Source organism: Garra rufa, chromosome 6, assembly GCF_049309525.1.
Source record: "Garra rufa chromosome 6, GarRuf1.0, whole genome shotgun sequence".
NCBI classification, from domain to species: Eukaryota; Metazoa; Chordata; class Actinopteri; order Cypriniformes; family Cyprinidae; genus Garra; species Garra rufa.
In genome coordinates this window covers 55,174,090-55,197,975 of record NC_133366.1, presented here as the reverse complement: position 1 = coordinate 55,197,975, position 23,886 = coordinate 55,174,090, and the positions used below count along the sequence as shown (strand labels likewise).

At 33.8% G+C, this 23,886-nt stretch overlaps 1 protein-coding gene across 1 annotated transcript; it reads right to left on the bottom strand.

Annotated features, from left to right (window-relative positions):
- Positions 1–4,702: 4,702 nt before the first annotated feature.
- LOC141336529 (vitamin K-dependent protein S-like) lies at positions 4,703–23,464 on the bottom strand. The gene is made up of 14 exons (XM_073842198.1): positions 23,146–23,464; positions 19,746–19,903; positions 19,529–19,553; positions 17,687–17,770; positions 17,488–17,610; positions 16,178–16,303; positions 13,827–13,955; positions 12,227–12,467; positions 10,863–11,049; positions 8,893–9,057; positions 8,622–8,790; positions 8,186–8,322; positions 6,372–6,600; positions 4,703–5,193 (listed from the first exon to the last, which is right to left on the bottom strand). The coding sequence occupies exons 1-14, from the start codon at positions 23,231–23,233 to the stop codon at positions 5,018–5,020; spliced, it is 2,037 nt and encodes a 678-aa protein (XP_073698299.1). The 5' UTR covers positions 23,234–23,464; the 3' UTR covers positions 4,703–5,017.
- Between the last annotated feature and the right edge of the window lie 422 nt (positions 23,465–23,886).

The following is a 23,886-nucleotide window of genomic DNA, read 5'->3' as shown; positions in this document are numbered from 1 at the left end:
CTGTTAGTTTGACAATATTTACACAACTATCAATAGTTTGTTGACCAGTTATTAACCAATGCTTTTTTTAAACTAGTCTTTTTCCTTAAATTGCTAAACAAAATTAAGCAAAACTAGGTCAATGTGTCTGAATAATTTACAGTCCCAAATTCTAATCAGTTTTACTGGTAGTGCATTGTAAGAAGAATTAATGTGTATAATAGGTCACAGTTTACTTTATTTTGCTTTCCTAAAACTACATAAATGAACTAACCACTAGTAAAAATATCTAAAATTATATCTGCTGTCTGAATAATTTTTAGTTTGACTGTAGCAATTTCTATTCAATAAGAAATAACATTCATATAACTATAAATATTTAATATACTTTCTAATGACGTTATTAGAAAATGTTCTTAAAATATTAAAAATAAACAGTCAAAATGTTCAATTTTGGATGAACAAAGTTTTAATAAAAAAGTCAGTCACAACAATAAAACTGGACATGTCAGTGTTTTAAGAACAATGTCTTTTGATAACCTTAACTTGTTAGCTGAGTAAATGTTATATTAGAAAACTTTAAAAAGCAATGTTTCCATAATGTTTGCAAAATGATCAAATGGAATATTCCCTTAACATTCACATAAACACTTCTGAAAACATTTACACTGGATGTTTTGAATGTTCAGAAAACATTCTTTTTCATGAAGGGAATGTTGGCTAAATGTTTTGGGAACATATTTCTGTTAGCTGGGGTTGCACATGTAAACATAATCACAATCAGATTGTAAGCCATCGAGGGCTAAACTGTGTCGCAATCAGGTGGTTTTTCCCATCATGCTTTTTGTTTACTCAGATTTTGGCACACATCAGCATGACATCACGCCACTTTCACATTAATCCAAAGCGGCTCGTACCTGGCGATGATGGCGTCTGGGTGGGACTGGTTTATGGGAGATGTGCCGATTGCAACACACAAACATTTCCACCGAAACATTTGCGGACTTCCACAGAAGACAGAAGGTCATGGGAGCGAATGATGGCACAACTTTCCATTTCAGGTAAACATGATGTTTTCACGCTTTAAGTGTCTGTTTATGTTATCTTTTTTTTTTTTTTTTTTATAATTTTGTTTGGGAAAAATCATGTTCAAATGTGAGTATCAGATATAGAGATACAACTATTTGAAAATCTGGAATCCGAGGGTGCAAAAAATCTAAATATTGAGAAAATTACCTTTAAAGTCAAAATGAAGTTCTTAGCAATGCATGTTACTAAATTACTAAATATCTTTATGAATATCTTTCGTGATCTTAATATTCTAATGATTTTTTGGCATAAAAATCTGCTGCAAAAAAAAAAATTTTTTTACTCTGAGTCTCTTAATGAATTTAAGTTGTTTTGTCTTTCATATTCTCACTATATCAGACTATATGAGCTGTAAAAGACTGATAGATCAAACATGATCAAATATATTTACCTTTTAACTTCCATTTAACACAAAAATGCAATTAAATTAAACAGATTTTTTTTATAGCAGCATTACACATTGTTTATAAAGCTTAAATCCTTTTTTGCCTTAGACCCATTTGTTAGGACAATATTTGGCTGAGATACAACGATTTGAAAATCTGCAATCTGAGAATGCAAAAAATCTAAATATTTGGAAAATCACCTTTAAAGTTGTCCAAATGAAGTTCTTAGCAATGCATATTACTAATCAAAAATTAAGTTTACAAAAATATCTTTATGGATCATGATCTTAATATCCTAATGATTTTTGGCATAAAAATCTGCAGCAAATTCTTATTTTTCACTCTGTTTGAGTCTCTTAATGAAATCGATTTGTTTTTTCTTTCATATTCTCACTACATCAGACTATATGAGCTATAAAAGACTGATAGATCAAATATATTTACATTTTTTTTGTAAATTTTGTCTGACTTCCATTAAAAAAAGATTTTTTTTACAAAGTTAATGTCTGTTTCCAGTGTCTTCATCATAATGTTAGACATAAGCATTTAAAAAGATGATAATGTGTGTGTTGTGAATGTCTCTTTGTGAAGCTTGTGTTGGTCAGACAGAGACTGAGAGTGTTTGAGTGAAGCAGACCTACATTATAATCAGGCCGTTTGTTGATTTGACAGTCTGTGTTCTTAAAGGGCTCAAATGTGAGGTTACATTCTTCAACTGCAGCTGTTTTCTCAGTGTTTACCTCTCTCTCTCTCTCTCTCTCTCTCTCTCTCTCTCTCTCTCTCCTCTTGTTTTTCTGAAGCAGTGTTTTCATTCTCTCTCTCTCCTGTTTCCCGTCTGTTTCTTTATGCAACATTGAGGTCGGGTCACTCGTGTCCATCTGTAAAACACACTGTGTATCTCATGTCAGAAACATCATCACAGAACTCTAGCGTCCAGTGAATCCGCTCTTTCATACTGTAACGTTCCACTCGTCCGCCTTTAAACTGCATAAAAATAGTCAAAAGTAGAGCATTTTCTAATAATAACAGTGGCTTCCAAACCTTCAGAGAAATGATTTACAGGACTTTACAGTCATTTCAGATTACCAGACTAGCATTAAATAGATTACACTCACAAAGATAAAAGTTTGGGATCATGAAGATTTTTAATCTTTTAAAAAAAAGTGTCTTATGCTCATCAAAGTTCCATTCATTTGATCAAAAACACAGAAGTAATATTATGAAATATTATTGCAATTCAAAATAACCGTTTTTATTTTAATATACTATAAAATATTATTTATTTTTGTGAGTTTTCATCAGCCATTATTCCAGTCTTCAGTGTCACATGATCCTTCAGAAATCATTCTAATATGCTGATTTAATATCCATGTTAAAAACAGTTGTGCTGCTTAATATTTTTTGGAACCTACTTTTTTAGGATTCTTTGATGAATAAAAAGTTAAAAAGAACAGCATTTATTCACAATTTAAATCTTTACTATCACTTTTTATCAGTTTAACACATCTTTGCTGAATAAAAGTATTAATTTCTTTCAAAGAGAGAAAGACAGAAAAAAATGACTGACCCCAAACTTTGAACGAGGTGTTTATTGTTACAAAAGTTTTCTATTTTAAATAAATGCTGTTCTTTTTAATGTTTTATTCATCAAAGAATCTTGAAAAAAATGAACAGGTTTATATTAAGTAGCACAACTATTTTCAATACTGATAATAAATCAGCATATTAAAAATCATCATTATCATAAGGATCATGTGACACTGGAGACTGAAGTAATGATGCTGAAAATTCAGCTTTGCATCACTGGAATAAATTATATTTTAAAGTATATTAAATTAGGAAACCACTATATTAAATTGCATTAACATTTTACAATATTACATTTTTTTCTGTATTTTTTTATCAAATAAACACAGCCTCGATGAGCAGAAAAGTCTTCTTTAAAACGCATTAAAAATCTTACTGATCTCAAACCTTTGTGTGGCAGAAGACAAAGACAAGCGGTAAATGAACAGTTCCAATCCTAAATTGTTATAATTCATGAATGCTGAAGGTTGGTCTCTTGTTTTTAAGAAGACAATTGTGTTATTGCAGAAGTGGAATCAGTTAAAAAGTTATAGAAGATTACATTTACTGTAAAAAAAAAAAAAAAAAAAATCACTATACCATTTTTTTATTGTATATAAAATAAATGTTTTGAATCCAAAATCACTATAAAATTAAAGCTTTATATAAGTTAATATATAAAAATTGAGACTCCTATGAGATTTTATTTGTTACATTTCTGTCAGTACACACTTTTATCACCAACTAACCACCAAATATGGAATCTTGAGACTCAGAACTTTCAACAATACATATTTTGTCAAGATTATAAAAACCTTTGATTCTAAAAGACCATAATGCATTCTGTAATAGAACTAGACACTATGTAACTATGAATTTTTTCTTAGAACTGTGAGATATAAATGCAAAATTGTGAGTTATAAAGTCAGAATTGTCCAATATAAACTTTCACTTCTGACTTTCTTTCTCCAAATTGTGAGATATAATATAATGTGAGATGTGATATGTGACCCTGGAGCACAAAAGCAGTCTTAAGTCGCTGGGGTATATTTGTAGCAATAGCCAAAAATACATTGCATGGGTCAAAATTTTTGATTTTTCTTTTATGCCAAAAATCATTAAGAAATTAAGTAAAGTTCATGTTCCGTGAAGATTTTTTGTAAAATTCCTACTGTAAACATATCAAAATGTAATTTTTGATTTGTAATATGCATTGTTAAGAACCTAATTTGGACAACTTTAAAGGGGATTTTCTCAGTCTTTTAAATTTTTTTGCATCCTCAGATTTCTGATTTCAAATAGATGTATCTCAGTCAAATATTGTCCTATCCTAACAAACCATACATCAATAGAAAGCTTATTTATTGAGCTTTCATATGATGTATAAATCTCAGTTTTGTCAAATTTAACCTTATGACTGGTTTTGTGGTCCAGGGTCACATATGTTCACAGAATTGTGAGTTTATATCACGTTGCAAAACCACTATTTTATTTTCTCCCATCCATACTTTGGGAACTTATTGTGAAACTGACCTACTACTTTCTGGTTTTCCTCAGGGCCACATATAATTCAAAGCCAAGGGGTAATTAGAGAGTTAAACGCTCTCATTCATGACTAAGACGGGATTTTGCCTCTTAAGAAGGTGAGATTGGAGTTTTCATGACGACAACAACAACAACAATCCGCTGCATTTCATGTTTTATTACAACAATTAATGCGTCACTAGTGTTCAACATCCACCTACACATATTCACATCACACTCAAACTCAAATTAGTGTGTTATATACAACATACTGAGAGTAAAAACCTGATTAAAGACACAGGTCAGCAATAAAAACACTGCAGTGAATACGAGAGGCGTCTTTAAATAAAGGCTCTGTCATTAGTGTTAGTCATCAGTGGACTAATGAGCAGATCAATGCAAAACAGCCCAGAATCAGGCCATCGGACAGGAACTCACGTGTCCCTGCTTCAGGTTTGGACGACACCTTCTATCTAGGGCTGGGATTGGGAGGACGGAGGCTCCGGGGCGGAAACAGGAGGACAGGAGTGAGACTTGATGCTGTTGTCTTTACTGACGGCCTCGTCGAAGTCCAGCTGCTGCCCGTTCACACTCATCTCCAGACAGCCGTGGTAGAACGCAGAGACGGGACTGACGGACAGCGGCAGATCTGCACACACCACACACATTCATTCTACAAACTTAAAGCTTCATCGACTAATGTTCGGAGACGTTTAAGATGATGAATGAGAAGCAGCTGCTCCTGACAGACACCAGCGTCTCCTGATTCAGAGGTTCATCTGATGATAGAGCTCCAAAACCATCACAAGATGCCACTGTTGATAGATTTATTGACTTTATGTCTTGATGAAGCTGATAAGATGCCGGGAAGTGAAGGAGTGCTGACCAGCTGCTGTTAGTGAGGCAATCTGCACTAAAACTGACTATCACTGCACTAGTTAACATCATTAACCGCAGGTCTAAAGCCTGAAAATGACCACTATAGATTTGATTCATATTTTAAATTATTTTTTACATTTTTATTTAAGGGCAGACACTGCAGGCAAAAACTGTTTTTTCATGCACCTGTCAAGTTTGAGATTTTGGGCTTTTAGTTTTTTCCTAAAGTTTTTTTTTTTTTTTTCAGACTGATTGAAAGAAAACACCCAAAAGTCACTGTTAAGTGTTTCTTTTATAGCACTTTATCTATTTGGGTCGATATATTTCAATCACAATACATTTTTTTAAAGGCTGTTTTCTCAAAATGATTTTTTCTCCTACACTGAGCCATGAATCTCCACTTCAGCAGCACTTACACACACTAGACTTTACATTTTTATTCCTGTCTATGTTCTGAAGGTTTTTACAGAGGGATTTGTTCATATATGTGACCCTGGAGCACAAAACCAGTCTTAAGTCGCTGGGGTATATTTGTAGCAATAGCCAAACATACATTGTATGGGTCAAAATTATTGATTTTTCTTTTATGTCAAAAATCATTAGGAAATTAAGTAAAGATCATGTTACATTAAGATTTTTTGTAAAATTCCTACTGTAAACCAATCAAAATGTAATTTTTAATGAGTAATATGCATTGTTAAGAACTTAATTTGGACAACTTTAAAGGTGATTTTCTCAGTATTTTGATTTATTTGCACCCTCAGATTCCAGATTTTCAAATAGTTGTATCTCGGCCAAATATTGTCCTATCCTAACAAACCATACATCAATAGAAAGCTTATTTATTGAAATATATCTCAGTTATATTATAACTAAAATGTAACCTTATGACTGGTTTTGTGGTCCAGGGTCACAAATGAGGTTAAAGTGAAGTAGAAACTGAGTAACCTGGCAGTCCTCCGATGTAGGTGTGAACAGGGTCCTGCATGGCGCTGGAGAGTCTGCTCAAAGCTGCGCTGAGGGTCTCGTTGTCGCCGTAGGACACGCTGGAGGAGTTTGCCGTGATCTGGAGCCCGTCGGCTGACACTGTCATCTCCACCATCAAGCGGTCCGGATAACACAGCATCATGGACTGCAGCGTCGCCACACACATGTGATCCACAAACACCTGCAGATCCTGCAACACCAGACAGAGACACACGTGTGAGTTTAGTTTAAGGGCTCTACAGTGCGACCATTTCAATAACCTACTGCTTGCAACTAAAAAATATATAAAAGAATATGTCGGAGCATCAGAACGACTGACCCGATCAGCTTATTTGTGTTTGCACTGAGGGGAGAATCAAAGGTTTCTATGTGTTTTTGTAACATAGAGTAATGTATCACACACATATTGCACCAATCCTTTCATAAACAAGAGTGTAGAGAGACTGTAAATAAGAGATTGATTGTGAAGTGGAAAGAGCGGAGTTGATTGTAACAGAACTATGTGAGATCAGCTGTTAATGAGATAATGATTTAATACAACAGTTCAATTAACAAGAAGTTAATATTAAGTGACACTGTCTGTCTATAAGACTATTGCCTGATTTTGCTCCATTCTGTCGTCAAAAATAGTTTGACACCAGTCACAACTGAGCCACAGTGCATCTCCATTCAAACACAGCAGTGTTTTGTTTATGAATCAACGTGCGGTTTTAAACAAATCTAGTGAGTCAATCAGTTTTCTATTCATAAAGACAGTCACTTGTTTAATTCCTGAATAAATCAGACGTTTGAACGAATCAAACGAACAAATAACTCAGTGATTAAATCAGTGATTTGCCGCCACCTACTGGCATTTTCAGTTTAATTTTTAAAGTATCTTTTCAGTTGTTTAAATCATTTTATATTTCTATATTCCAAATTTTATATTTAAAACATTAATTTACGAATTTGACAGCACTCATGCCACCTCTGGGCAAAATTTAATTTTTAATTTTTAATACTGATTTCATTTGATTGGCAAATTCTGCTACTTGTTCTTATTCTGTAGTTTTATTTAGAAATGTTAAAAAGCTCATAAAATGTGACCCTGGAGCACAAAACCTTACGTCTTAAGTAGCGCCACCGGTATATTTGTAGCAATAGCCAAAAATACATTGTAAGGGTCAAAATTATTGATTTTTCCCTTTATGACAAAAATAATTAGAATATTAAGTAAACATCATGTTCCATGAAGATATTTTGTAAATTTTGTAAATATGAAAAAATAAAAATAAAACGGTAAATATATCAAAATTTATGTTTTTGTTTAGTAATACTTCATTTGGATAATGTTTAAAGGAAATTTCTCAATAATTAGATTTTAGGTTTTCAAATAGTTGTCTCTCAGTCAAATATTGCCCTATCATAACGAACCATACATCAATTGAAAGATTTATTTATTTATTTATAATTATTATTTATTATGTATAAATCTCAATTAACACAAAATTTGACACTTATGACTGGTTTTGTGGCCCAGGGTCACAAATATAACTTTTTAATATGAAATTTGACAAAAGATGACATATCTTTAATAAAGTTAGAAAAATGTTATTACAGTACAAAGGTAAAAAAAAAAAACCCTATAAATCACTTCAAGGAGTCAAATATCACCTCATAATGGGAAGGCTAATCAGATTCTTAGATTATTGATTAGAAGGTGCTCCTGAAATTTTGACTGTGCTCTTAAATGTTTTAAGTTATTTATTTTAAGTGTAGAGTCCTTAAAAACGTACTGCATCGTCCGGTCCTCGCGTCACCACCGCAACCGACAGAGGCACAGAGCCATTGCTGACCAGAGCAAACAACACACCGGTGCTGCTGGACGGACGGATGCTCATCACAACATCCAGCGACCAGCGATCCATCCTGCCTGAAAAACACACACATCATTCACCCATCCAAGGACAACACACATCATTTGTGCGGTTACTGATGCATAACTGATGAATTCTGCAACATAAACAACTCATTCTGTTTATTACTGTAAAGCTGCTTTGAAATGATCTGGATTTTTCAGTTTAAAGCACTATAGAAACACATTTGACTCCACTTACACAGTGCAAAAATGCAAGCCAAGTTCAAAGGGAATCTTCTGTAGTAACGGATGTGTTACAGAAGCTCTTTAATTGTATTTCTGTGTGAATGTTCCAGTAAGCGTTCTGAACTCACTGTAGTCGATGTTGAAGTGCGCCAGGCCTCCGCCGCTGAAGAACGAGCCTTTCTCCACAAAGACATAACCGTGTTTGCTCTCCTTCCCCTGAATCACCTCCTTCACTCCAGACGCTCCCTGGTTCATCAGATTCCAGCCGCGGATGCAGCCGTCCAGCCTGGGGTTGATCTATTCCGCAGCGCCACAAACAAAACCAAAAACTCTTTGAAATCAACTGATTTGTGAGGTTTTGTAAATCTTTAATGTCTGACTTTGTTTGCGAGCACTGACCGGTTTGATGAGGCTCTCGTTGCGAATAGGCAGGCCGGCGATGTACACTTTGGTCTCCAGTTTGTCATTGACGGGGCTGAAGAGACGCTCAGGACTGTTGATGCTCATCACCGCCTCTTTACTGATCTTCACACTGATGCTTCCCATCAGCTCCTCCACCGAGATCTACAGACACAGAGAACAGTTCACACACCACATCGTACACACTAGCGCAGCACAACTGTTTTAATATTTTTACTCATCAAGGCTGCATTAAACTGATCAAAAGTGACATTTATAATGTTACAAAAGATTCCGGTTTCATTTAAATGCTGTTCTTTTGAACTTTCTATTCATCTGTGAATCTTGAAAAATAAAATGCATCACTGTTTCCACAAAAATATTGTGTTCAACATTGATAATAATTAGAAATGTTTCTTGAGCAGCAAATCAGCAAATGCGAATGATTTCTGAAGGATCGTGTGACACTGAAGACTGCAGTAATGATGCTGAAAATTCAGCTTTGATCACAGGAATAAATTACATTTGAATAGATATTCACATAGAAAAGAGTTCTTTTAAATTATAAAAATATTTCACAATTTTACTGTATTTTTGATCAAATAAACTTTCCAAACTACACTTTTGACCACTATTCTGACAGATAGTAATGAACAAAGTGTAATTCAGATTCACTAGTTCGAATGAATCAAATGAATGAATGATTCAGTAATTAAATCAGCAACTAGTCGCCACCTACTTGCAGGTTTGGTTTCATTCAGTTATTTAAATCATTTAGTATTTCTATATTCAAATTTTTATATTTAAGGCGAGACACTGCAGGTGAACAGGCTAAAAAAATTAACTAATCGTCATGATCTTTACTCAGTTGATTGATTACTTTGATAAAACGTTTTCTAAAATGTTAGGTTTAAAATTCTTCAAAATTCTTAATTAAATTTTTTTGATACAGAGAGGATTTTGGATTTTGGATCTCATTTCGTCACCATAATTCAGATAAAACTTAGAACGGACAGGAGACACTACATTTTTTACTATTTTCTGGGGAATACTGTTGTATAAAATCAAGCAAATTCTATATGAACAAATCCCTCTGTAAAAACCTTCATAGACAGGAATAAAATGTGATGAGATTTATGGCTCAGTGCAGGAGAAAAAACTCATGGCCTTTAAAAATCTGTACTGTAATTGAAATCTATTGACACAAATAGATAAAGTGCTAGAGAAGAAACACTTAACAGTGTCTTTCAGGCGTTTTCTTTCCACTAGTCTGAAAAAACACTTTACGGAACAACAAAAAGCCCAAAATCTTAAACTTGTTTTTTGTGTTTTGGCCTGCTGTGTCTCCCCTTAAAACATTATTCTCAACACAAATTTATGAATTTGACTCTTGCCACCTCTGAGCCTCATTTTGTGTTCTCCTGTGCCACCTCTGTAGTACAAATTACTTTTGTTAATGCTGATTTCATTTGATTGGTAACTTCTTCTACTTGTTCTTATTCTGTTGTTTTTAACAGAAATGTAAAAAAAGATTATAAAATGTGTCCCTGGAGCACAAAACCAGTCTTAAGTAAAATGGGTATATTTGTAGCAATAGCCAAAAATATATTGCATTCATTCCAAAAAACATTAGGATATTAAGTGAAGATCATGTTCCGTGAAGATGTTTTGTAAATTTGCTACCGTAAATATCAAAAATTAATAGAAAATTTAAAATTTAGTAATATGCATTGCTAAGAACTTCATTTGGACAACGATTTTTTCAATATTATTATTTTTTGCATCCTCAGATTCCAGATTTTCAAATAGTTGTTTCTCAGCCGATCCTAACAAACCATTCATCAATGGAAAGCTTATTTATCCAGCGTTCAGATTAGGTATAAATATAAGTAAATATTGTTAGAACAATGTAGCAGGTCTTTTGAGACACAGATGTGATCATTTATAATTGACGTTTGATTTAAACGCACCACGTGCCACTGGCCGTCATTGATGGCTTTTCCTCCGCTGGTTATTTTGACGGAGTGTTCGTTCTTAAACTGGACCTCGATGCGTCCGGACCGTAAACCCAACATAAACCACGAGTCCTGCGCAGATTCGGCGTACAGAATCACTCCCTCCGGATCGAACGTGCGGAAATCAAATTCAGCTGCAAACCTGTGGGAAGAAATACACATTACAACACTCTGAAGTTACCTTAGTATTATTTACATTTGAATTAGCTTTTGTTTTGAAATTTTCAGTTTTTTTTAATCATTTAGAATTTTTAGTAATTTAATGTGCTTTTCAATTTTTATTATTATTATTTTTTATATTTATATTTAGATTAGTTTAATAACATCTAGTAATTTTTGTACTTAAACTTATTTTATTTCAGTTAATTGCCAACATTTCTAAATTAAATTTAAATGTTTCATCTAATATGTATTAATATTTAAATATACTTTATTTTTTTTAGCTTTATTTCAATTAGAAAAATATTTGATTTTATTATTTTTCTAATACCATTTATTTTTTGAATTAGCTTTTGTTTTTATATTTGTTTGAAGTCAATTTTAATGTTTTTGTAACATGCTTTTGTCATTATTTTTTACTTTTTTTTTTTTTTTTAAACTTAGACCAAACTTCAGTTAGAGGACAAAACTTTACAATTACATTTTTAAAGAGAAAGTTTTTCAACCAATACTTTAATTTATTTCAGATTTTTTTCATTTAAGAGGAGACACTGCAGGCAAAAACATTTTTCTGAATTATGGAGTGATGAAATTAGATTTATTCCCTCTATAAAAACATTTGACTCTAATATGTCAAACAAATTAAACAAGAATTTTGAAACTGACTTAGATTTTTGTACTAGAAATGTATGCAAATTAGCACATATTTCATTAAATCATGCTCATTTGCATATTATAACCTAACATCTTAGAAAACTTGAAATAGAATTTTTTTTTGCAATTATCAATGTAATCATTAATCAATCAACATAGTAAGTAAGGTAATATCTATTAGTACATTTTTTTTACCCTATTCACCTGCAGTGTCTCGCCTTAACAGAAATGATGTAATAGTTTTAATTAGCAATAACAACAGATTCTTATCTGTTAACCAAACAACACTTTTAAAGTTAAAAGATTTAAAGAACCTTCAGAAAATGGTGTTCATCCACTTCAGGAGGTCAAACTAAATATTATATCAGCTGCGTTTTATCAGGAACTGTCTTCAATAATAGCGCAATCAGACACAGCTAGACTTCCTGAACTGGAAACCTGCCAGTGTTCAGTTACCGCAGCTATCCCATCATTCCTCATAAACACAGAAAAACCAGGAGTCGTACTTGGTGTCGGCATGCAGACGGAAGCGCAGGTAGATGACGGGTACGCCGGAGAACTGCTCTCCCAGATACAGCATCTCCTCATGCTTATAGTCGTACAGATCCAGACACTCGGGGATCTTCTCACATTGAAGGCCGTCTGCTGCCAGTCTCACACCTTTACGTCCGTCACAGTGACACGAGAAACTCCCCACGCTGTTCACACACTCGCCCTCACACACGTCCTGCTCACACTCATCCACATCTGATGGAGACACACACACGATCACATCAGAATAAACAAACAGATCAACCAACAAGCATTGCATCACTTGCTCACCAGTGGATGTGAATGGGTGCCGTCAGAATGAGCGCAAGTAATCCACACCACTCCAGTCCATCCGTTAACATCTTGAGAAGACGAAAGCTGAAACAAATCTATCATTAAAATGTTTTTAACTTCCTCCAGTGAAAAAGTGGTCTGGTCTGAATCAGGAGAGAAATCTGCACAAGCCAAAACAGCTCTAATCAAATATGCGGCTGGATTTTGATGATGGACTTTTCCACTGGAGGAAGCATTATTATGGATTATAGACTTGTATTTTAGTTAAAAACATCTTAATGATGGATTTGTTTGGACTCTCATTCTGACGGCACCCATTCATCAAAATGTCTTTTAACTCAAATACGAGTCCATAAACCATAATGAAGTTTCCTCCAGTGAAAGTCCATCTCCTGTTGTCCACCTCCATTTGTTTAGAGCTGTTTTGGCTTGTAAACTGTGCTTGATCTGTGCAGATTTCTCTCCTGATTCAGACCAGACCACTTTTTCACCGGAGGAAGCATTATTATGGATTATGGACTTGTGTTTTAGTTAAAAATGTTTTAATGATGGATTTGTTTCAGCTTTTGTCTATTCCAGATGTTAACTGAGGGACTGGAGTGGTGTGTGGATTATTGTGATGTTTTTATCAGCTGTTTGAAATCTCATTTTGACGGCACCCATTCACTGCATTGGTGATCCATTAGTGAGGAAGGAGCATGGAATGACACATTTCTACAAATCTGATGAAGAAACAAACTCATCCTAATCTTGGATGACCTGAGGGTGAATACATTTTAGTGTGCAGTGAATGGGTGCCATAAGAATGAGAGTCCAAACAAATCCACCAAGATGTTTTTAACTAAAATACGAGTTCATAATCCATAATAACACTTCCTCTAGTGAAAAAGTCAATTTCCTGTTGTCCCACACATCAAAATCCAGCCGCATATTTGTTTAGAGCTGTTTTGGCTTGTAAACTGTGCTTGATCTGTGCAGATTTCTCTCCTGATTCAGACCAGACCACTTTTCACTGGAGGAAGTGTTATTTTGGATTACAGAATTGTTAATATTTAAAAACATTTTAATAATGGATGTGTTTCAGCTTATGTCTTGTCAAGATGTGAACTGATGGACTGGAGTGGTGTGGATTATTGTGATGTTTTTATCAGCTGTTTGGACTCTCATTCTGACGGCACCCATTCACCACAGAGGATCCGTTGGTGAGGCAGTGATGGAATGACACATTGGTTGATGATGATGAAGGTATGGACAGTGAATGAAGAAGTGTTATGGTCTCACCAACACACTGGTGTGAGCTCATGTTGTAGTTGTATCCCAGCGGACAGCGGCACTCGAACGATCCCGGAACGTTGACACATTTGGAAGGTTCCACACACACACTGGGGTACATGATACACTCATTGATATCTGAAACACACACACACACACACCATCAGATTCACAAACACACTGTAATATACAAACATCAGCAGTGTTATTTTAGTATCATTGGTATTCTATTATAGATTTAGCTCATTTTAGACTTTATATTTTTTTATTAGATTTTACTGAATTTTGTCATTTTTTTGTTGTTTAATTTTATAGCTGTTATTTGTTTTTAATTTACATTTAAAATTATTTTTTTTATTTTAGAATCATTTAGATGCTATTATACTTTTGTTCATGTTTTAAATGTGTTTTCATTTTTTTAGTTTTAGTAATTTTGTTTTGTGTTTTTATAATTGTTAATAGTTAATTTTTTTTAAAGATGTCTATGTAGTATTTATAAATTTTTAGTCTAAGTTTTGATGTTTGACGTCTTTTATTATTATATATTATTTTTATTTCATATTATACTTGTTCCTATTTTGAATAAAATTTTATTTGTATGTTTTTATTATTTTTTAACTTTTAGTCATTTTTCATTTTTATTAAAATAACTGTTTCTATTTTACATTTAAAATGTTTTTTTTTTGTTGCTATTTTAGAATCATTTAGATGCTACTATACATTTTGTTTATATTTTGAATTTTTTCTGTTTTTAATTTTTAAATCAGTTTTAGTCATTTTGTTTCGTATTTATTTATTAGTTATTTATTTTAAGATGTCTATGTAGTATTTATATATTTTTATTGTTTTGATATATTTAGTTATTTAGTTATTTTAGCAACTCAGTTTAACTTTAATGAAAACAAGAAATGTTGCTTTGGCAACAACCTGAAAATAAAGCCAGTCTTAATAAATATCAATAAATACATACAATTAAATAAATAATTAATTAAATCTGAATACAATGAACAAATCTACAGCATCACTTCTCATCAGAGTTGGGCAAAGTTACTTTTAAAAGCAATGCGTTACAATATTGAGTTACTCCCTAAAAAAAGTAACTAATTACGTTACTTAGTTACTTTTGATAGAGAGTAATGCGTTACTTTTGCGTTACTTTTAAATCCGGGCAGGGCTTGCTTGTTTGTTTTTAATATAAAAATCTATTTTTGTCAAACGTAAAAGCCTTTTCACAGCAAAAGCCTCAGGCTTAGAGAAAAGTAAATCTCTGTCTGTACAGTAGACCGCAGAAGAACAAATGTCTTCTCTTCAGCAATAAAAAAAAGGAAAACAAATGTTAGATTATCTTGAGTCATTTGTGCTTATTAGTATGGATGAATCGGATCATCGAAGGTCGGCAGCAAAGACATCGGTTAATAAAATGGGATTAAATACATAAAGGATATTTGTATTATTGAACATATTTAATTATTGTAGGTTTGCTTGAATTTCATTGTTTTTATTCATTTTGAAGAACACTGCATCTGTTTTTTAGTGAGTGAGATGAATTAATGCATGTTCACATTTATTCTAGAACTAAAGGAACATCTTACTCTTGATTTCTCTCAACATGAGGACAGGAGAGCTTTTAATCAATAAATGAGGGAAAGTAACTGGCGTTACTTATTTGAAAAATAACTCAGATATTTTCTTGTCAATTAAAAAGTAATGCGTTACTTTACTAGTTACTCGGAAAAAGTAATATTATTATATAACTTGCATCATTACTTCTCAGTGATGTTTTCATGACCTAAACACCTTCTGATCTAAACGCTTCTGCTTCAACACTTGAAACAAGTTTGACTTGCACCAGATAGTGACTGAAAAACACCACGAATCACACATTCCCCCTTCACCAGGATCCCAGCACGCTCATAACAGAACAGAACTGCAATCTAGTCACAGATTTGTGTTTTGATCGTTCCCAGAAGTCCACCGGCGTGATTTCATCACTGTTATTCTAACATGGAGTGCCTGCGTCCAGCAACACAAACCACACAATCACACACACGGCACTGTGGATCCTGCAGATAAACTCACAGGAACATTGTTTCTGCCAAAGGGAAACGGTGTCTGATGATTTATGAGCTTAAAAACACTGTTACATAATGAACCTTTAAGTGTGTGTGTGTGTGTGTGTGTGTGTGTGTGTGGTTTAATATGAACGCTGGACCTCACAGCTGGATGGAATCGTGTTTCTCTTTTACAGGAAAATCCCAGGATTCCTGGAAGAGCCGCTGGAGCTCAGACTCGTCTGGCAGACGTGAAGCCAGCGCCGACCTCTGACCTCTGACACCTGTGACCTGTGCGGTGACCCTCACCGTGGCAGTGGACGTTGTCGTGGGTGTAGTAGCCCTTCTCGCAGCTGCACACGAAGCTGCCGGGGAGGTTGTGACACGTTTGGCTGCAGCCCGCAGGGAATTCTGGGTCTTCACACTCATTAATATCTGTAAGCCAATCAAATAATTATAAATACTAGTAATAATCATCTGTGCATTACCAGTGCTAACTTCTGAGCAGTAGGTGGTGCTCTAACCTATCCATTATTTACATCAGTGACCCTGGAGCACAAAACTTTACAAGTCTTCAGTAGCACGGCTATATTTGAAGCAATAGCTCACAATACATTGAATGGCTCAAAATGATCAATTTTTCTTTTATGCCAAAAATAATTAGGATAATAATTAAAGATCATGTTCCATGAAGATATTTTGTAGATTTCCTACCGTAAATATATCAAAACTTGAACAGAAACACAAGAACCATGTTTTAAAAAAAAATAAAACACCATACTAACAAAACAACACAGGTGTGGTTTTCATATTTCACCTCAAATCAGACGAAAATCAATAACGTTTTTCTCTATAAAGAATACGAAGCATCAGTATTTTTCAAAATGGAAAAAAAAAAAAAAAAAGGTTGTTTTTATCCTAAATTTTATCGCAATTTTGAAGTCAGATCTGTGAAATATAACTTGGATTGCAAGACATAAACTCAAAAAAAAAGTCTGAACTGTAGGACAAAAAACAACACCACAATTATCGCTTTTTGAAAATGTCTTAATGCTTGTCAAATGAATTTCAGTATTGGAACAGTATTTATTTTTTTATAGTATATAATATTATTAGATGTTAATATGTGATGCTGGAGCACAGGCATATTTGTAGCAAGAGCCAAAAATACATTGTATGGGTCAAATTTATAAATTGTTCTTTTATTCCAAAAATCATTGGCTCATCAAGTAAAGATCATGTTCCATGAAGATATTTTGTAAATTTACTATCATAAATATATCCAAACTTAATTTTTGATTAGTAAAATGCATTGCTAAGAACTTTAAAGGGTGGTTTTTTTTTGCAGCCTCAGATTCCAGATTTTCAAATAGTTGTATCTCAGCTGAATATCGGAAAGCTTATTTATTCAGCTTTTAGATGATACATCTCAATTTCAAAAAATGGACCCTTACGACTGGTTTTGTGATGCAGGGTCACATTTATGTAAGGTTTACATTGGATCGGTTCATGCATTCTTCGGAAATCGAACCCATGACCTCGATGTCATCACGATGTGTTCAAGTCCTGAAAGGTTCATATTTACAGTACGAGTAGTGAAGTGGTGAATCTGATCTCACCCTGCTCACAGCGCTGACCCTTCCATCCCGCTTTACACACACAGGTGAAGGAGCCCTGACCGTCCACACAGCGCTGGTAACCCTCCGTGTGACACGGCAGCGGCAGACACTGGTTACTGATCTCTGAAACACACAGCAGCTCAAACACACTCCACACTGACAAACCCAACACTAACACAGACTGCATAACACCACTCACCTTGAACACAGGTGCGCAGATTCTGAGGGATTCCAGGAGCAGAGTTTGGATCGCTGATGCCCACGCGGTGAGAGCCCAGACACACTACAGACAAAACAACACACGCTTCAGTCCATCTGATCATGCTCAACTCAATACACACTAATTATAAACTCATGTAAATACATTTGTGATCCCCTGCTGATTTTGTACATTTGCCCACTGACAAAGAAATGATCAGTCTAGAATTTTAATGCTAGGTTTTTTTGAACAGTGAGAGACAGAATGCAACAAAAAAATGCATTTCCAAAAAGTTCTGAATTGATTTTTATTTTAATGAGTGAAATAAGTATTTGACTTCTTCGCAAAACAAGACTCAGTACAACCCTTGTTGGCAATCACAGAGGTCAGACTTTTTTCCTAGTTGTCCATGCAAAACCATTTTTTTTCATGCACTAGTCAATTTTTCAGTACATTTTGCATCCATTTTGTTATTTTAGTCTAGAGGAAAGAAAACAAATTCACATTTAAGTGTTTCTTTTCTTGCACTTTATCTATCTGCATTTGTAGATTTCATTCCTCTTACATTTTTATTCCTCTCTATATTCTGAAGGCGTGTTTATATTTCATTTACATTGATTTAAATAATGTTTTACTGCTAAAAACATGGTAAAAATGTGTTTGTTTTCTGTCTGTTGACAGTATTTTCTGATTTGTAACCCTGGAGCACAAAACTAGTCTTAAGTGGCATGGATATATATTGTAGAAAAAGCCAAAAATACATTGCACGGGGCAAAGTTATTAATTTTTCTTTTATGCCAAAAATCATTAGCATATTAAGTAAAGATCATGTTGCATGAAGATATTTTGTAAATTTCCTACCGTGAATATATCAAACCTTATTTTTTGATTAGTAATATGCATTGCTAAGGACTTCATTTGGACAACTTTAAAGGTGATTTTCTCAATATTTTGAGTTTTTGCACTCTCAGATTGCAGATTTTCAAATAGTTGTATCTCAGACAAATATTGTCCTATCCTAACAAATCATACATCAATGGAAAACTTGTTTATTCAGAAGATGTATAAATCCCAATTTCAAAAAGTTGACCCTTATGACTGGTTTTGTGGTCCAGGGTCACAAATAACTGTTAACTTTGTAAACACTGTAACTTAAATACTGCTATTGTTTGAAACATTTTCTACCATAAATATTTCAAAACTTAATTTTTGATTAGAAATATGCATTGCTAAGAACTTCATTTGAACAACTTTAAAGGTGATTTTCCCAATATTTAGAGTTTTTTGCACCCTCAGATTTTCAAATAGTTAAATCTTGGACAAATATTGTCCTATCCTAACAAACCATACATCAATGGAAAGCTTATTTATTTAGCTTTACTGTATTCAGATGATGCATAAATCTCAAATTTTAAATAAAACATTTACCCTAATGACTGGTTTTGTCTTTAATACGTCAGCAAAATCAAACAAGAATTATGAATTTAGCTTTACCCAATGTTCAGTTTTCAGTTCTAGAAATGCATGCAAATTAGTGCATATTTAATTAGATTAGCCTCATTTGCATATTTAAACAGAACATTTCAGAAAAACCATATTGTATTGTAATTAATCAACTGGAGAAGTATCTGTTAGTCTGTTCACCTGTATAGTGGTTTTGTAATTTTATAATTGTATTTAATTATACAAAGTGATTTTCTGTTTAAAAAAAGAAATAACAATGACTGTGAGTCTGTTTTTGTGGGTCAGAGTCAAATCAGCTTCAGTTCCAGTGAGTTTTGCAATCATATTTCAGAGACACTGTCAGTGTTGATTTGCACAAAAATAATGATGATAACTTACCAACATACTTGGGATAGAAATATTCCTGGAAAAAGCAGAGAACAAATATAATCATGAGATTATTCACAGATATCATAAAGCATGTAGTGATTCATTTCCAGCCACAGAGCTCACATGACTGACGGCACGCACACGGCCGACGGGTCAATGTCACGGTCAACGGCGTGACGGATCGCAACACAAACATCAGAGAGCATCGATCGCTGACGCAACTCACCGTTTCCAGATTGTTTTCAAAGATCTCTCGCGCCTCCTCTTTATTGCACAGCTCCTCGATGCACTCGCGCTCCAGGTTTCCTTTCTTGCTCTCCTCAAACAGAGTGTTTGCACGTCTGTGTCGCAGCAAGAACTGAGATGCTTTATTCTGTGGGAGAACTGGACATGAGAGATAGCACATCAGATCAGAGCCATTCAATTAACATGGCATTTCCACAAACACTATGGTAATACCAATCAATGTGTTCACAACTTACATAGTCTACCAAACAGACTCTACACTGCAAAAATGCTTTTCTAGCTTAGATTTTTGTCTTGTTTCCAGCCAAAATATCTAAAACTTCTTAAATCAAGAAGGATTTTCTCGACAAGTTAAATTTATTGTCTTGTTTTCAGAAAAAAACAAGTCAAAATTAAGTGAGTTTTTGCTTAGAACAAGCTAAATAATCTGCCAATTGGGTAAGAAAAAAAATCTTATTTCAAATTTATTTTTCTTACCCCATTGGCAGATTATTTTGCTTGTTTCAAGCTAAAATGCACTTTTTTTCTGAAAACAAGACAATAAATTTTACTAGTCTAGAAAATCCTTCTTGTTTTAAGAATTTTTAGATATTTTGGCTGGAAACAAAACTAGAAAAGCATTTTCTGCAGTGTATTTTTACACTGACTTATGTGCCATAATATGGCAAGCCGTTTTAGCCTAAAATACACTAAGAATACTCTTCGTAATTGCATTTTTACTAGTAACAATTACAATTAGAGAGCTCTCTAAATCAATTTTTACTAGTAATAATTCCAATTACAGAGCTCTCTAATTCAGTTTTTACTAGTAAAAAACAAATTAAAGATATGTTTAATTGCAGAGCTCTATAATTGAATTAAAGAGCTCTCTAATTCAGTTCTTACTAGTAACAATTATAATTAGAGATTTCTCTAATTCAGTTCTTACTAGTAACAATTCCAATTAGAGAGCTCAACAAATTCATTTTTACTAGTCATATGTCTCCATTGACTTCCATTCATTTTTAATTACAGAGTTCTAAAACTGAACTATTACTAGTAATAATTCCAATTACAGAGCTCTCTAATTTAATTTTTACTAGTAGAAAAACACATTAAAGATATGTTTAATTGCAGAGCTCTGTAATTGAATTAAAAAGCTCTCTAATTCAGTTCTTACTAGTAACAATTGAATTAGAGAGCTCTTTAAATGGAATTCTTACTAATAAAAATGTATTTAGAGAGCTCTAATTGAAATTCTTGCTAGTAAAAATTCTGTTGTAGAGCTCTGTAATTACAAATGAATGGAAGTCAATGGAGACATATGACTAGTAAAAAATTCATTTGTAGATTTCTCTAATTGAATTGTTACTAGTAAAACTGCAATTACGACGAGTAGCGCATGGTATATTTTAGGCTAAAATGGCTTGCCATACCATTATCAGCCAATATTTCTGATTAATCAGGCTAGCCTACATATATCAATTGATTTCAAGTACCATGGAGTGTAATTATGTTTTATATCAATGTACTGTGGTACTGCTCAAGTACATTAAAGAGACTAGACTTCAGAAAATGAGTCAGCTTCATGAACATCAGCTTTAACTCAATCAAATGGCTTCATTGTGCGGGTCAGTGGAGTTACGCAGGGATTTATTTCCCCACGTGCCGCCGCTGCCGCCAGAGTCTCTTACTAGAGAACATTTCTAGAATAAACCTCTTCAACACTGACAGAGTTTGAGATGAACTACAACACGGTCTATGTTAAACAAGACTATTGATTTGAACTCTCTGTTGTCAGTCTGTAATGTAGGGCAGTTGCACACCCACGCACGCGCACACACACACACACACACACACACACACACACACACACACACACACACACACACACACACACACACACACACACACACACACACAGTATGAATGAAACAGCCGTATTACACATCCTCACATCACTTTATATGTTACTATCTGTAAAGTGTTAGAATGTAATCTGATCTGCAGGAAACTGACTACACTGTTACTTGTAAACATTGTTACTTTTGTAAATATTGTTAATTTTGAAAACACTGTTACAGTTATCTTTCTGAACACTGTTACTTTGTAAATACGTTATTTTTACAAAAAAACTGTTACCTTGTTATTTTTGTAAATGGTAACATTTTTATTTAGTAAATATTGTTACTTTTGTGAACACTGCTATATTGTTACTTTGCAAATTGATACTTTTAGAAACATTGTTACTTTCACAAACCTTTTTATTATAAAAAGTTTTTATAAATATAAATCTTTTTTCCTAAACAGTTACCTTTTACCACTTATTTTTAGAAACACTGTTACTTTTGTAAATGGCAACATTTTTATTTTGTAAATTCTGTTACTTTTATTAACACTGCTATATTGTTACTTTGTAAATTCTGTCATTTTTAGAAACATTGTTACTGTTACTTTCATAAACAACAAAAAAGGGCCATAAATACATTGTCAAAATGATCGATTTTTCTTTTATACCAAAAATCATTAGCATATTAAGTAAAGATCATGTTCCATGAAGATATTTAGTACATTTCCTACCGTAAATATATCAGAACCTAATTTTTGATAAGTAATATGCATGGCTTAGAACTTCATTTGAACAACTTTAAAAGCTATTTTCTCAATATTTTAAGTTTTTGCACCGTCAGATTGCATATTTTCAAATAGTTTTATCTCAACTAAATATTGTTCTATCCTAACAAATCATACATCAATGGAAAACTTATTTATTCAGATGATGTATAAATCTCAGTTTCAACAATATGACCCTTATGACTAGTTTTGTGGTCCAGGCTCACAAATAACTGTTAATTTTGTAAACACTGTTAGTTACTTTTATAAACATTGCAACACTGTAACTTGGTAAACACTGTTAATTTTGAAAACACTAGTTTGAAACATTGTTCCAGCTGTTTGTAAATAGTCATTTTTGCCACTCTGTGACTTCATTTTAACTAAAAATAAGTACCTTAATCATATTCATGTCATAGACTGCAAAAATTGACCATGGTAACCATGGTACATTTTCCTCCAAACTACCACCATATTTACCAGAGCTGTTTCTGATATAAAACCACATTACATTAATGTGAGATGTGCTTTAAAGACTGTCATTTTGATTCAGTTCTTATTTGATGACAGAGATAAATATCAAGTTACCACAGTTTGGTAGTAACACCAACTAAAGTAACTATGTTTTGGTGTAAACTGTGGTAAATGTAAAGGTAAACACTGCTCAACAAACGGCTGATCAGAGTAACGGTTTCTAAAGTAAGTTTAATCACTTTGTGACAGTAAGCTGTTGGTAAAGTGAATGTTTTCATGTCGCTAGTTTGATCTCGTTGATCTGTTTTACTCACATCGCTGTGACCCGCAGAGTTCAGCACGCAGCAGCAGCAACACGAGGCCGAGCAGAGAGCCGCTCCGCGCCGCCGACAGCCTCCTCATGCTCCCGCTCTTCGATTCGGTCGCTCACTCCAGAAACTTCCGCTTCGGATGCGAACTCAAACACTGGATTTGGATTCTTCCTGTTCACGTTCCTCTAGTTCGGCCAGAAGCGCAGCGAGAGCGAACTCATGACTGGCCAGTAAGGGTTAACCATGGGTAAACTAGTAGCCCTCAGCGGGTGTACGCGCTCTGGCAGGCGAATGGACACTGAGGGAAATTATGTAACAGGAATTACAGCTGATTTTGTTTTTTTGATAAATATTTAACCTGTTTATTTATCCAGTTCAAAAACGTTTGCGGTTTTGACTCACTGGACAAACAAATGAAACAAACAAACAAAAAAAAGTCTAACATTTAAAAAAAAGATCTTAATGTCTAAAAGTAGCAGCTTTCAGTACTGCAACAGTGTTACATTGAAAATGGCGTTATTTTTAGAAACATTGTTACTTTGTTGCACCTCAACATGACGTCACTTCTCATCAAACGCTCATTCATGTGAAAGCTTACTGTACTAAACAAACCAGTGACTCATTTGCATCAGTTTGATTCTCCAAAGATGTTCTAGGAGAAACATCTGAGCTCATGAGGAACTTCTGAGCAAGAAAACTTTCCTGTGAATGCATTAGTTGAGCAATAAAATCCATTAACACTGA